The 16,869-nt window shown below is 38.0% G+C and overlaps 1 protein-coding gene across 1 annotated transcript in view; it reads right to left on the bottom strand.

The window, feature by feature from the left end:
• Positions 1-953: 953 nt before the first annotated feature.
• The window catches only part of Drgx (Dorsal root ganglia homeobox), a 92,455-nt gene continuing 76,539 nt past the window's right edge, over positions 954-16,869 (bottom strand). The window contains exons 4-6 of the mRNA XM_076779192.1: positions 15,441-15,606; positions 14,350-14,563; positions 954-4,996 (exon numbers count right to left, since the gene is read on the bottom strand). Of these exons, the coding sequence (XP_076635307.1) occupies positions 4,507-4,996; positions 14,350-14,563; positions 15,441-15,606 (870 nt within the window). The 3' untranslated portion in view covers positions 954-4,506. The remainder of the gene's footprint in view (positions 4,997-14,349; positions 14,564-15,440; positions 15,607-16,869) is intronic.

Raw genomic sequence — 16,869 nt, 5'->3', positions numbered from 1 at the left:
ATTTTTTTTCCTGTTATTTCCTATCTTTGTTAAATGTAATTCCGTTAGTGCATCGTTTGCAGAAAATGATCGCGAGACAATCGAGCAAGTTTAATATCTCTAACTGTGCTTGCATCGTTTCAAACTGATTAGGAATATATCAGCAAACACACGTTGACGATCAATCCTCTCCTTTGTAGATCGGTTATAATTCAACGCTCAATTGCTATTAGATGTTGGTACTCCAGCAAATCTCTCTGATAGGTTCACCATAGCCTTTGATCACTGAGTTGATTCGAGGGATCCCTTAAGTGAACACCTGATCCTTGACAATATACCGCATCGGGTATGTCCTGAAAATTTTAGTCTGTAAGTCTAATAAGTTATAAAATTAATGAGAATCTTGGCTAGGTAACAAAGTACCTCTGAAATCTTGTTTCAAAATAAAATTAATAGTTATCGAAAAGATAAAGTTCTCGGTAAGTACGTTATACTCAAACTGAAGCTGCGACGCGTCGTGTCGCTGATACAAAATAGTATAAATGTTACTTTTACCTAGACTAGCGTCAACCTGAATTTTTTCTTTGCGGTCCGCGTTTCGTGCATAAATTTGCACTCGCGTGCGGTATTAAAAAAAAACAGAAATTTCAACTCTCGTCGCACGTAGGTCATTTTAGATGGCGACAACAAATAAAAGTGTTTTTTATTAATCTTCCGATAAATAAGGGAATGCTCGAGGACTGCTTTCAGAGCAAAATATGCACAATTTTTTTAACGAAATAATTAAATTGCATGCTTCACACGTATAATTTAGAATTTCTTAAACTTTCCAGAGCATTCTACCTCGGATCTAATTTTTAATTTTACGTTTCTACGCTAACATTTGTACTCGCGTTCCGAACACGCTGCAATGCGGGATGGGAATTAAAGAGGCCAGAAAAGACAACAGTTTTTACACAGGCTTATCACGAGAGAACAAGTTTATTCGATAATTCACTACCCACAATTCAGGATACATAATAGTCGCTAGTCTGTAACATGCTGTTATTAGATTATCCTTGATTAGCAATGACAATTCACCGGGATGTAATATACAGGTCTCTACTAGTATCTACGTTCCTTCCGTCGTTATACCTCGGTTCCGTAATCCAGAAGAACAACGGTAATCATATTGCAACGCGAACAAAACGATTTTTACCATTACGAGCATAACTGCCGAGATATCAAAGTGAATTCACGCGATCGTTTTCAGAGTTTCACGATTTTATACCATTGTTCTTCGCGTGTTCCTCTATACGCTCGACTTAGACTCTGCGATTAATAGTATTCGTACAGCAGTAATCTCCCCCCCTCTTAGATTTTTCTAAAATTATATCAATAAATCATTGGCAAGTACATCGTAAGGCATGCACGAATAGCCATCGACTCGTGGGCAATTTGCACATTTTCTACGACTGTGTCGCGTGATCCTGATTCAGGATTTCTGAACGATACTCGAGAACCCTTGATCGTTAGGTCAGGCACGGAAAACTGGAGATTCTTTCGTATTTTGTCGCACGGTATACACATATGTTTTTGGGTTTCAATATTTAGTATCGTACTATCGTATCGATTTAAATATATCGTAATAAATATTGGAAGTGTCAGAAATACTGCACGACTCAAAATAATTAGATCGTCTACACAAGAAATATACACCGATACATTAAAAATCACTGGATAGTAAATATATTGTAATGTTCTCCTAGGTGCCAAAGAAATTGCTTCTTATGCACTAATTTTTAGGATCGATAAGAAGAAATGAATTTTACAAAAGTTTGTATTGTTACAGAATAGTACTTCTTTAATTTTTGGTATCCAATTCGTTTTTAACTAATTATTTGGTTCGTTCCTTCTTTAACATTTCGAAAAATTTCGCAAATATTAACGTTGCAGAGGAATTAATTTATACTATTTTTAAAACAAACTAATTATACCGATTCGAAAGTATTGAACGGATTTATAAATTATTTAGCATAATGTTAATCCTCGATGAAAATAACATTTATATTGAAAATACGAAATCCAGCCGATGAATTCGTAAACCAACAAATTTTTGTACGTTTTGCTAACAGGAAAAACGAAAAGCTTTTGCGTTAATAAAGTTATCAAACGATGTAAAAAATGACAAACGGTTGTGGAACACATTGCTGTGATCCTAAACGAGAAATATTTATTTTATAATTTAAAACAGTCGAATAGTTTGAACCTTTGTTTATGAACGATGAATTTGTTATGAACGATTTATTTCAAATCTTAATTGAAGAACTCTCCAAGCTCCAGTTACCTGTTTTAGGGTTACGAGTATCCACGAATCCGTGCATCCGAATATAAGAGAAACCATGTTGTTTCGCAACGATATCCCTATATTGGCACAATGAAAAAGAAATTTTCATCTATGGAAATATTATTTCTGTTGGCGCGTGCTTGGATCGCGCGATTAAAGCGGATGTCCGTGTTACACGGGTAATACGGATATCCGTATTATTTGAATAATATGATAGAGTAATCATATAATTCAAGAAAATTGTCGTAGACTCGATTTAAGTGTGATATAAATTATTCTATCGCAATATAAATTATCTTGTATATTCAATAGTTTGATTGGGTTGCAACGCACGAGGTATTACCTTTTTGGTAGAAGAAAACTCTTTTTAATTAAACGATTTCATTACCAACGCGTTCATCGATTGAATCGTGATTCTTCAGCCAGCGATTCGGAAAGCTTAGATTCATCAAAGATTCAAATAATTTTACAGAATTCTGGTATTATAAATACTACGAGTTTAAAAAATATTCTGACGAACATATAAATTGTACTGGAATAAATGGAATTATTTCTATAATATTTATGCATGAATTTTAAAGAATTACTTAATGAATATTGTTGGAAATATATTTTATTATCGCGATAAGTTCACCAAACTGGGATGAATTTTTACGTGTTTTTTCCCAACAGTCCAAAAAAGACCAAGAGCTCAAAAATAATTGAATCTGATTGGTAATTTGCGACTGTTGTTTCAATATTGACAACGTATATTTGGATGTTGATTCACAGACACGATTTTTACTGCTTTGTTTGTCGGATAATTAAGTATAGAGCGCATCAGGCACGTATTGGTCTTTCGCAATCGATGATTCGTCTTCACTTTGATCCAAGGAAACTGATTTTTGTACATTTATCTTTTAAACGGAGGGATATTTGTAAAATAAATATTTGATGCAACTATTTGATTATTCATTTCGGTGGACCGTTTATTAGACGCGTCGAACTCGTATTTTTTGATTCTGAAATAAATTCCAAGGAGCTGGGTGAAAGAGCTTCGGTTGCACCATATTTTGATTATATCATCGTTATCGAATTTTAATTAAAATGCGTCGTTTATTTTCTTTAAAACGACTGTACTCCAAGTAAATTTAAAACCCATTATTTTGGAATTAAATTTTGAAATTACTAATACGTAGTTTAAAGCGAATTAAGAAGACACGTTTGAAGAAAATCCATCGATGATACTGGTAAATAGAGACGTCTTTTAAATTAGCAAACGTTTCAGAATATTTAATGTGGAACATTGTAAGATCTACGAATGGGATAAAAAACAGCTGTATATTAAAAAAGAAATTATATTGTCAAATAAGCAGCAGCAAACAGAATCAGATTTCAAAAGTTTAAATCTACTATCGAAGTCTCATCCTCTAGCACTCTCCGTTAATACTCGTCAATGTAAAATGCTATACCATCGTAATCAATGTTACTTACAATTTTTCTTCTTCCTCGTCGAGAATTCAGGTAAAAATATTCGAGGACAACTATCAAACGTAAACATACAAAACCAGGGAACCTGTAAAAGTCGAAGTCTCCTATGGTTTTATAAATTAAAATTCAAAAATTACCCAAACAACTTTAATGCTCGCGAAATTCTAAATTCGACGAAATAGACAAACACAATAGAAAAGAAACGAGATTTCACCCCGAAATATTCGAATTAAAGACTATCTCAAGTAAACAGTTTCCCAACAACTGCATCAACAACACGAGCACGCGTGCCTCTAAAGATCTCGAATGCTCCCAAACACGTTAAGGAAGACAACCATGGCGTCGAATTGAAAAAGTAAGGCAATTTTTGCGGATATTTCCAAGCTCTGGAAAGCTTTTATATTAATTTATCGACGTGCTAAAAATTTTTTATAGCTGCTCGACGAGAAGATCCATCGTCCGTGTGAAATAGTGTTAAATAGTAAAATTTGTGAAAAGAGATAAAACATACGTCTCGATCCTGCACCGTGGTTATCCCCTTTAAATCATACTCTTGCACCGTCGACCGATTCGGAGACCCTCCAACCTTGTCTAAAACATGATCGTCCATAAACGATAGAAAAAGAACAACAGAAACCAGTGTTCAGAAACGTATACGTGCCCAGTTGCAAGGGCCGTGGTGGCCAAAGGTTCAATCAGCTATTATGCGAGTGGCGCCGCGAGCGACGATCTTAGGGATCCTCTTTCGTGGTCGGTTGTATCTGGTGCACTATACTGGGTAGATGGTGATGATGGTGCTCCGGCCTCCTGGAGAGTCCCAGCAGGGGCGGCAGCAATGGCAGATGCAGGGGCAAGGGTAGTCCGCCGGGAAATCCGGCGAGACCGCCGAGAAGCGCGGAAGCGGTCGAATGTTCCTGAGCTTTTCTTCTGAGCTCGGCTAGGCTACTGTTTCTATGAAGATCACCGGTTCCAGGCTTGCAGCAACCGCACATGGAGCCTGGCCAGCCTGCCGGGGACCAGGACAACATGTCCTGCAGGCTGCTGGGTCGATGATCGCTCGTAGTCCACAGCGAAGGAGTCGTCGAGGTTAAAGATGTCGGCGCGCTGCTGACCACCTTGTTACCGAACAGTGGCGGCGAGAATTGGGCCGCCAAGTGCGGGGAGAAGAAGAGCGACGTTGGTGGTTCGACTGGCCTGAAACCCGCTGCCAATCCTGGAGTGCTGGAAAATTCACGAAAACGATATTTATTAATTCATTGCTCCTGGAGGAGAGCTAATTTCCCGTACATGTGTCGGTTCCTGCGTCCATTGCCAGGTGTCAATTATTGGTTTGGCAACTATGTAATTGACTACATAGTTATACATTATATGCATTAATGTATTCGAAACGTGAAACCCATATATCTGATAGTACTTTAATTGTCATTCAGAAGAAACGTTGTATCGATCGATTGTGTAGTTTTGTTTTGGCGTCGGTTGAACAATGGAAATTCGAAACGAGCCGTCATATTTTGTTTTATTACTTCCGTGAAGGAAAAAACGCATCGCAAGCTCGCAAAAAGTTATTTGCTGTGTATGACGACGAAGTCTTAAAAGAGCCTTACATTTCATTTTGATGATTTTTCACTCAAAAGATAAACGTTCAGGCCGTCCAGTTGAAGTTGACGACGACCAAATCAAAGCATTAATCGATTCGGATCGTCGTAGTACAACGCGTGAAATTGCAGGGAAGCTCGATGTATCGGGTACATGCATCGAAATGCGTTTAAAACAACTTGGCTACATAAAGAAACTCGATGTATGAGTTCCTCGAGAACTCAAAGAAATCCACTTAAAACAACGCATTGACATCTGTGATTTGCTTATGAAAACATGTTTACAACAGTATCGATCGGAACAGATCGTGGAGCAAGCAAGATGAACCGGCTCAAACGACAACCAAAGTCGATATTCGTGTAAAGAAGACTATGTTATCAGTTTGGTGGGATTACAAAGGAATTATCTACTTTGAGCTTTGACTATTCAACTAAACGATCAACTCGAATGTGTACATTCAACAAACTAACCAAACTGAATAATGCAATTCAAGAAAAGCAGCCAGAATTCGTCAATCGTAAAGGTATCGTGTTCAGTTTTTTATCAGAACTTTTGTGAACGTGGAATTATGATGCTGTCTGAAAGATGGCAAAAGGTCATTGTTAAAAATGGACAATACATTACTGAGTAAAGTTATTTCATTCCATGAAAGAATTGTTTTTTATTTTATTAAAAAAATTCGCAATTACTTAGTTGCCAAATCAATAATAACGATGGAGAAGCTCTATACTCCTGCGTTAGCTTCATTTTTAAATACACTGCGTGTCATAACTAAAAAACCACTCTAAAATTTTCACTTTTCATATGTTGCTGTGAAAATAATGAAAAGCAAAGTGTGCCATATTTGAAATTGTTTTAAGAAACGATATTCTGTCAAAGAAGGATAAATTGTATCCACTAGAAAGAGGAAGAATTACAGAAAGCTGATTTAATCTTGTTTCATAACTATAAAATCGGAATATCGGGGTATCCTTATTAAACAAATTATACAAATATTGCGCTGAGAATACAATTTAATTAAGCTATAACAATAATTTAATAACGTGTAGGACCTCCTTTATTTTCAACAATTTCAATTAGTCGATTTCTCATACTTCTTATTAGATTTTGTCGTATTGTATTTTGTACTTCGCCCCACGCTGTTGTAATTGTATTTCTTAGTTCAGATATATTTTGATACTGTTTATTACCAGTATAGATTTTTTGAGCAACAATGCTCAGGTTGTTCCCTATTGGATTCTGATCAGGTAAACACGCTGGTTACTTTAACCCTTTGAACTCCTATGTTGAGTGTGACATCAGTTTTTATTTCAGGAGCCCCTTTGTCGAATCCCACTAGACATTTTTTAAGTCCAAATCAAAGAGACATTATACACTTGAAAATTAAAAAATACAATAATAGTGTAAATAAAACAGATATTTAATTGAATTTGTTTGTACCTCTAATTGTTTAAATTGCTCCATTTTTTAGTTAACGTAAATTTCAAATAAAACACTTAAAAGCGTTGGGAGCTGCTGGTACCAAAATTGAAGTATAATCCGGAGTGCAGAGGGTTAAAACTTCAATATTATGGTCCCGTAGCCATGCTACAGTTGCACGACTGTCATTAACGGAGGCGTTGACTTGTTGAAAAGTCCAATTTGTTTCTTACTATTTTAATATATTCGTTGCTATTCATTTTTGTCGTTGGAAATCCTAGAAGTAGGATACTGCCTTTTAACTTTATATACAGGGTGTCTGGATACTCCTGGGAAAAATTTTAATGAGAGATTCTGGAGGCCAAAATAAGATAAAAATCAAAAATATCAATTTTTTCATTGAGGCTTCGTTAGGTTATTAAAAAATTAAATTCAACAATTTTAAATCATTCACGGAAAAATTATTTTCGGTTGCGGGGGTCAATTACAATAATTTTTGGTGAATAGACATATACCTGAATTCCTACGCACTTTCGAGAAAAAAATTCATTACTGAAAATATAATGTCTGACCATAACTGTCTGGTTATACTGAAAAAAAAGACTTTCGAATCGTTCTGAAAAAATTATTTTCGATTGCAGGGATCAATTGCAACTATTTTTGGTCAACAGACATACCCCCGAAATCCTACTCAGTTTCGAGAAAAAAATTCCTTACCGAAAATATAATTTCTGGCCAGAAATGTCTGCCCGAATTTTCATGCGAATCTTTGAAACATCATAACTTTTGAATGGATTGGAGGATTTTAATGTTCGAAAAGGCAAACTACGCGTATTTTGATGGAGAATATGTGGAAATTCAAAAAATATTCCAAAAGTTGTTCCTTGACCCCGCAAAATGAGAAAACCCCCATAAAAATGGTCCAATCTTCAAACAGCCATAACTCTTACAATTGTGAATATATTTCAATGAAATTTTTTTGCAAACTAGAGCTCATATGTACCTAGAAAAAAGTATTACACAACTTTTCTGTAGGGCGTCAAATAAAATTATTAAAAATCAGAAATCAGTTTTTAAGAAAAATCAACAGAGGGTAGCTGCTGAAATTTTTCGGCGAAAAAAAATATTTCAAATCGTTCTGGAAAAATTATTTTCGGTTGCGGGGGTCAAGTACAATAATTTTTGGTGAATAGACCTACCCATGAAATCCTACTCATTTCCTAGAAAAAAATTCGATAAGGTGTGAAATTTTTCGACAAAATTAAAAAATTTCAAATCGTTCTGGAAAAATTATTTTCGGTTGCGGGGGTCAATTACAATAATTTTTGGTGAATAGACCTACCCCCGAAATCCTACCCACTTTCTAGAAAAAAATTCAGTACGGCGGAACTTTAAACGTTAATAACTTTTTAACGAAGTCTCCATCAACAAATTGATATTCTTGATTTTCGTCCTCTTTTGGTCTCTAGAATCCCCCATTAAAATTTTTCCCAGGGGTGGCCGAACACTCTGTATAAAGTTGAAAATTTTAGTGTAGTTTTATAGTTATGACACGCAGTATAGTTATGAAAGTAGATTTTTATATTCAAGCATCGAATAAAATGCTTGCGTTCGGTTTTGCTTTTTATCGTGCGTCTGTATTTGTCTAGACGTCTATGAAATTGTATCAAAACGTTGTCAGACTGTTGAGATGCGGATGATTCGTCCGAGAAGAAATTACAGTTTCCGTCCCTACGAAGTTGTGGGTAAGAGAATGACGAAGGGAGGAGTAAGGGAAAGGCAGAAGGGCCCATGAAAGCGCTAACCCGATTAGCACGCGCGCTATTCCGCATCCTCCGCCAGCCAGCAGAAGCTGCTTCGAGGCGCTGATGATTATCTCAAATATTAATCGCAAATATTGTTTAATTAATGTAACGAGCCCGAGGTGAAGCTCGAGACAGAGTGCAAGAAGGACGGGAACGTCGGTGCAGCGAAAGCTTCGGGGCCGAAGGGGAAAGATAGTTAATTCGACGGAGAGGAACGAAACGAAGCAAGTAAACAGAGAGATACGACGCTAGACAAACATAAACATATACAAGTGGATACAGCGGTTTTGGGGAGGGGAAAAAAAGAAAATTAAGGAGATCTAAGTGGAACTGCGGGAACTCCGAGATTGGGGGAAAAGAGTAAATAATTTTATGAAGATGCCGCTACGGGGAAAGAAAATTGAAGAGCAATATGAGCTTAACGATCGGAATTTCGAACCGAGGAGACGCGAAATTGTAAAATAATCGAGTTAAACTTTTGCAAAGACGAGCGAGAACGATTCGAAATGATTAATTTTAAACCGTTAAATATTGTTACGCGTAGAAGAATTAATTAACATAGAACGGAAAAGAAGCGATTTAAAATTTAGTGGTTTGCGAGTAACTTCTATTTGTAAAAGTTAAAAGGTTTCTTTCGATGGTTGGAGAGACAGTAACGAAATAGGCGGATGACAGTCGCTGGATCGTTACGCGAAAGCGGAAACGGAAGTGGTAGAGTCTATGAGCATCCGGAGAACATGAGTCGAAACAGATTTTAGTTGACGGAAGAAAACTGTGCTAGGGAAACTGCGGCAGGTCGACGCGCGGGGGTGGAGCAGAGGGCGAAGGAGGCAGAAGGCGGCGGTGGAAGCGCAAAGAGGAAAGCCTGAACTGCGGTAAGTGCGATAATTAGCGGCAATTAGCCGCGTATCCTAGCGTGCGCCTTGCTTACATGCGCTCGTTTGCCTCCCTCGCGTACACGCAATTAATTTCTTCGTCTCCATGCGTTTAACCACGACGTCTACACAGTTTCCACGGTTTCAGACCCGTCAACGTCGCTGTAAAAGTGCTTTCAACGTATCGATGCCAAAGTTTTCAACGTTGATCTCACTATAGCGGACGTAATTGTTCCCGTTGTTACCGAGAAGGGAAACAAAATTATTCTTGAAACTTTATCGTCACACCTCGAATATAACCTGCTTTTACATTCACAAGGAAAGCACGTATAAAATGTATAAATAAAAATTTAGTACATATTCGATCGATCGTTTCAATAACGCGCATTTCATAGATAAATTAGCTTGTTCTATTGCGACGTTTCTTTCCAGCTGATGTTTCAAATTTCCTCCCATTTGCATACACTGCTCCAGATAATTCTCTCCAAGAATTTTCTATTCTAGCACGCAAGTAGTATTTCTTTTTTGTCCACGAGTGTAATTAACCCATGCGAATCCGCCGTATATAGGGGAACGAAAATTATTCGACTCAACACAATGTTTTCGCGTGTTTGCTAGTTCTCTGCAGGAATATGAGAAAATTGCGTTTGAAAGTACCGTTCCCGTTTATTAAGCGTAATTTGGGAGTTTCGCGATGTCGGAGATTAGTATTAATCTCGGAAAAGTGCGAGGAAAATGTTTCCTTCTGCTGAATTGTTTTACCAACCAATTATCGTAAGGGCGTTGACCTATGATTTAATTCCAAATTGTATGTCAAATCTTTACTATTTAATTTTGTTTAAATTTCTTTCAAAGAGGTATGGCCATGAAAAAGAATAGATTTGTTTTACGAATACCTCGCGAACCCTGGGAAAAATTTTACTGAGAGATTCTAGAGACCGAAATAAGACGAAAATCAAGAATATCAATTTCTTGATTGAGGTTTCGTTAAAAAGTTATTAAAAAATTAAATTAAAAAATTTCAAATATTTCTAAAAAAATTATTTTTAGCTGCGGGGGGAAATTAAAATCATTTTTCGTGAATAGACATACCCCCGAAATCCTAGGCACTTTCGAGAAAAAAATTTATTACTGAAAATATAATGTCTGACCATAACTGTCTGATTACACTGAAAAAAAAAAAATTTCAAATCGTTCTGTAAAATTATGTTTAGTTGGAGGGGTCAATTACGATCATTTTTGGTGAATACACATACCTCCAAAATCCTATCCACTTTCGAGAAAAAAATTCTTTACCGAAAATATTCTGTGTGGCCGGAAATGTTCCTATAACTTTTTAACGAAGCCTCAATCAACAAATTAGTATCCTTGATTTTCGTCTTATTTTGGCCTCTAGAATCTCCCATTAAAATTTTTCCAGCGGTGGTCGAACACCCTGTATAAGACTCGATGACAAGGGAGTTGCTTCATAATTGTGAAACTTGACATTAAGGACTTGGATTAAACAGACAATACATCGAAAGAAATTTCTGATACTTGAAACTCGTTGTAAACACATAAGATCGATACGGAAATTCAACGAGCAAAGATAGACGTAGACGGAAACGGATCGCGGTGGGCCAAACGCAAACCAATTCCACTGAAGATTACGTTTCCCGTGAGTAATTTAAATCCCACGCTAAGAACGTTATCGTAAAACAAGGAAGATGTGGGGTAAAAGAAAGACGAGCCCCTTCCAGCGTGTAACCCCAGATCCGCCCTTGTTCCGCGAATCGACTGCACGGAGCGAGACTTCTAGGTTGGATGTTAGGTAAGGAGGAACGCAAAGCATACACCCCTGCAGTCGAGAAGCTGCCGAGCCCCTGAATAAATGATGAGGATATATTTACGGCGAGCGGTTTTAAATAAATTACAACTGCGGAGACGGCGAAGGAGTATCTTCGTACCGTTTCGCCCCCTCTCCAAAACGCCCTGTTCTTTGGCCTGTTCCACCATCTTGACTCGAGTCAGCCGTCTCCGAGTATATTCCGTGTGTCTACCTTTTCGGTATTGTTCTTACCTCCCCGTCGATTCGAGGGGAATCCTGTCTGGGATTATAAAAACCTACTGTCGGATACTTGCTGCCCGTTGAAATACAAGGTTTTCCAACAACGGGGATGGAACTTTCAATTTTCGTAGCCGCCATATTTGTTATTCGTTTGTTCGAGTCAATCACCACTAGATACTACTTCAAGTTTTATAAGTCATAATCACATATTTTGCGAGGAACGTGAGTTCGTCTGGCTTGGTTCGACCGGGAAAATAAAATCGATTTTCTTTTTTCGCGTTTTCGAAAAGTTTGAAGTCTTAAAAACGTAATTGTAAAGTATTATGGTGAAATTTGAAAAATTGGCCAAGTTGCGGGTCTTCGAACCGAACTTCTTATACATACGTGTACTGTGACGATGCAGGCCAAACTTTAAAGCTATTTTTCTCGAAACAACATTTTTCAAGCTTCTCGACGTTCCATCTTGGGCACAAATGGACCGAATTAACTTGAAATTTTATACGCGAATAAAATAACATATCGTTCATCGTCTTCGTTGAGATTTTTTTTTTAAGGCTAGTAAAAAATTTGTAGTAGTTTACTCCAAAAAAAGTTACAAGGGTCATGAAACTTACAAAGCTAAGAACTAAATATAACCTTCAAAGGGGTTTTCTGATGTAGAGGATCGAAAATATTGATTTTTGGATTATTGCATTTTCTCCAAGTTTAGACTCCCGGGTATATTCCTAAAGTAGTAGAGCAAAATTCGCAAAGTTCCCAAAGTTATAGATGTTTGAATATTTAGTAATTATAAAGTTTACAAAGATTTATTCTGATCTATTTTGTGTTTTCTCGGCCGTCATTGAACTTGTTTCCATAAATCATAGGTTTAACCTACCGGGACCGATCAAACGACCGACAAAATGATTTTTTAAATTTCGTTTAGAATTCATAACAGACAATATTATTTTAGCACTCCACTTTCATTCTTATTGTATAATAAAATTCTCTATTCACTTCTATTCTTATTGTTTGTTTTCTGAGAAAAATATGTAGTTTGTAGTTTATATTTTAACTGGACAAAATTTGGTATCAAATTCTGGTTAGCTTCCAATGTAGGAGAGAATCTTCAGTTTCCACTTTCTTAGAACAGTCATACAACGCATATTAAAATAGTTAAATCATAGACGCGTGCTGTTCCGAAACTAGTAGTATTTTGTTAATTATTAAGCCATTGTTGGAAGCGGTAAACCTTCCCCTTTAAAATGGTTTTTGGTTTATGTCGATCCGAATTTTCGTTTTTGAGATATCGTAATTTATGTAAAACACCTCTCTCTCGCACGTGAGTCGTGACCAAGTGACTGTTTACTATTCACGCGCGCGAGATCAATGAACTTGCGACGTAAACAATAAAACGTAAACAAACCCTATCTCCGGAACTAACCACGCGATCGACTTGAAACTAAAATCGCTATATCTCCGGACCTAATAAAGCTATCGACTTGTTCGAACGCTCGTTTTAAAGGGCATTCCATCCTCTATCCACTGAATATATCACCTATTATAATTTGTGCCATCTTCTATGTTTATTTTGAAATTTACTTTGACGCTACATACCCAAAGAAGTTTCAGCAAATCCTACTGATCGTACGACTATTGTACGATAAAACTGGATCATAAATCGTTTATTTAATTGAAAATTAATTCAAATTTAAATACAGGATGTTTGCGTTATTACTAGCCAGCACTTTTTCTTAAAAAGGTGCATGTAATTAGTAATTAAATTAAATGTTCGAACTGCATTCCACTTTCTGCAACACAAAGTTCCATTCTTTGTAATAAAGTCTTCTGTGTAAGTTCAATTAGAGAACTTCTTTGTACATTTCTACGTATTTTGTATACATTTTGTATAAATTTTCCTTTTACTTTGTGTGCTAGGTTTTGAAGCTGAATAAATAACCATTCGTAATGTTTACGTTCATTTGTTTACGTCTAAATGCGAGGCCTTGATGTTATATATCGCCGAATTATTTCAAATATTGTGGCAATAAATTCATAGCAATTTTCCCTTCAATGTCATCTAAAAGTTATCGTGTAATATGTAGGTCGCTTAATTCGTCTCGACGTCGCCTACGATACTACGAAATTAAAGATACCTAGTTCCACTTAAAAATATAACAGTGACCTTAATTTTTTATTGAAAATCAATGTGTTTCTAAATTTAAGCAACTGCAATTTCTTGTCGGTTAAATACTGATTAACGTTTGATAGGAAACATTCTTTTGTCAGACTATCGAAAGGGACTAGTTCGTGACTCACCCTGTACAATATATAAAACTCAAGTGCACAATAGTTATACTACTTTGGTTAAATTTAATTTATACGTATTTCATTCACCTGTCCTCTTAATTCTGTCCACGACTGTATATAACTTCAGAATCCCCCGGGGGGGGGGGGGGCGGTAGTGTTCGCGTGAAATGCGCGGCCATCAAAGCGTTGAAACGCGAGGCTTCGTTGAATCGAAGCGGAGAAGCTCGCGGAATCTCTGCCCGTACGCAAGAGGGGTCCGATAGCGATTTAACGAGGCGACGATTATCGCGATTATACGAGTGGCAGCGACTGTCGGATCGAGGAGCGCGCGGCAGGAGGGTTGGGAGGCAGTGAAAGAGGGAGAGCACGGAGGAAGCTGCGAGGAGTGGTTTAATGGCGCGTATCAAGCATCCGGTCGACGTGTTCAGCGGTGCTTGGACCGTGGAATCGCAAGTGACTCTGGATGGCCGGCGACGAAGCGGGAGCAGAGGGGAAGGAAGATATTTCCTAAAGACGTAAATACAAACGAAGCTAAAAGCTCACCTCTCGGCGGGTGGTCCGAGGCCCCCCACGGTGCTAGGTGGTGGCGGTGGCGCCCTTATGGGGGTTGGCGGTGGCGTCGAGACGCCACCCAGGGACGGCTGACTCTGCTGGGGCCGCGGACTGACCGAGGCGGAAGTCGTGCTGGGGCTCCTCGATCCTCCAGCTCCATCTGGGCCGGCGTCCTCCGCGTCTGGGGCGCTGCTGCTCGTTGTACCTTTCGAGGAAAGAACCAGGAATTACGTCAATACGATTTATTCGACGTCGGGTCGGGTTGCATCAAGTGGTTTTTAAAATAACGATGCGTCTTTGGGCGAACCTGACGAGAAGGTACACCCTCACCGATTTCGATAAGGTTAATATTAGGGCGTTCCATACGTTCGTGCCGTTCGATATTCTGAAATTTGTAATTTAATGAAATACAAACAAAATTTGTTAGTTCAGGGGATTTCTGAAATTGTAAACATACTAACAGCAATTCATATAAATTTAAAACAAATAGATATTGTGTCTAAGCTCGAAGTTTGGAATCCACACTGGCTCACGGAACGAAATTTTCTTGATGGTGCTTGAGCCTGATTGCATGAATCTCATGAAGTTCTCATTCCAGGCTTATTAGTGAGTAAAGAATTTGAAAACGTCAACGTTTTAATAAAAAATCAAATAAGTTTTGTAGCGACTAGACAATGGCTTCGCCAAAGGAAGGGGAGACAGTTGTCGAACGAAAAGAGGCTTATTGTTCAAAATATTGTTTTAAATTGTACAAAACTCGGCACGAACATATGGAACGACCTGATATATCATTTCCAATAATATTTCCTTTTCGTATGGAAGACGATCGGGTTTAGTTTCTGAGTTAATCCATTTTTTCGAAAACCGATAGCCCGAACCCGAATTAATATCCTGTGATTATTCCCATTGTTTACCCAGTAATGATATTCAAATATAAGAAGGCATACCGTTAAAACAATTCTCTCGTATAAGTTTGAAAGTAACATCGACCGCCCTATATACGAATAAAAGACACCGTTCGAATCGTTGCGCGAAAGTGTTGGTAAGCGCAAGAAGCTTGTGAACTGTTTTTATTCGCGTACCTTCAGGATCGTGTCCGGTGGGACTTGGACCCGCCGATGAAGACGATGGTGGTGCCAGCCCTGTCGTTTCTAATGTACCAGCACCTCCTCCACCCTCGCGTTTCCTCTGCTCCTCCAGCATACGTTCGGTTTTCCGCCACTTTGCTCTGCGATTTTGGAACCATACCTAAAAATTTACAGTATACCTGTTATTCGGTGTTGCGCAATTTTCGAACAATCAATGGTAAGAAGAGTATCGGAATCGAGCGATTAAAATTTGTCTGTAATTTCTCGAGCATCGAATTATCATCGAGGACTATGTGTGGCCTAATCAGCCTGGAACAGCCACCTACGACGGAAGTGGAAGAGGGCCGTGAAGAAGGTGACGCAAAGGGAAGAAAAAAGGAAACGAGAGTAAGATGAGGAACGGCGCTGAAGGCGGCACTTAAGCTGCTTTAACTACACCTGGCTCTCGTGCGCGAATATGAAAGGATAATTGCATGTACGGGGTGGCATTCGTAGCTGGTCAGAGGGGTGGTCTCTTGCCGGTGTACATGTTCAACGAGCCGACAGCAACCACGGCGGTCGAGTGTTTTTTAAAAAGCTCGAGTTCCGCTAACGAGGCTAACTTGACATAATACCAACTGAAATAGCCTTTATTATACCCAGCGGCCCGCTACGACTCCACGGCTATCTTCACCTAGACAATGTGGCGCGCTATTGCTTTCGATCATCGCACGGAGGACAGTATCCTCGAATTCTCGATGATGATCCTCGCGTGAACGAGATGAAAGCGATTTCCTTGAATTTCATTGACATCGATACTCATTACGAGGAATTAAAATGTATTTTTTATTTGGACAATTCTGTGAATACGTAGCATACTTATCGTACGATTTTGCTCTATCTTTACGTGGAACAGAGATACAGCCTCACCCTGTATAGAACGCAAGATATAAATTAAGGAGGGATTCTCGTGTAACAGCAGTATAAACACATGACTTTTATATAATTCTTCTCTAGCAAACTATTAATAATATTGGCTTAGGCTTTCTAAGGTGTAAAAAGATATTCATAAAGTGCAAACAAAATTTTTTGTTTCTTCTTTTTATTATGAGAGTGAATTTAACGCAATTTTTGTAATCCTTTCTGACGATGTAACTATTATCGGCGTGCCATGCAGTATGTGTAAAAATAAAAAATGAAAAATATGTGTAGGAATTGTTTTACCTTTTATGGAAACAACAATTGAGTTTCTTGATCTGTTACTCGAGAATCCCCCCTGAAGTCTTTACAAACCCGCGAATTTTCATCGAAATCTCGATACGAGGCTATTTCGTTTCAGTCTTCATTTCCCTGTAAATATCACGATAAACGGGTTTCGCTTTTTTCGTTTCTTAATTAACCTCGTTTTAAGTAACTTCGTTATTGCGTAAAGAAATTTCCATTA

This window comes from Colletes latitarsis, chromosome 11 (genome assembly GCF_051014445.1).
Source record: "Colletes latitarsis isolate SP2378_abdomen chromosome 11, iyColLati1, whole genome shotgun sequence".
Lineage (NCBI taxonomy): Eukaryota > Metazoa > Arthropoda > Insecta > Hymenoptera > Colletidae > Colletes > Colletes latitarsis.
This window is presented reverse-complemented; position numbering and strand designations above follow the sequence as displayed.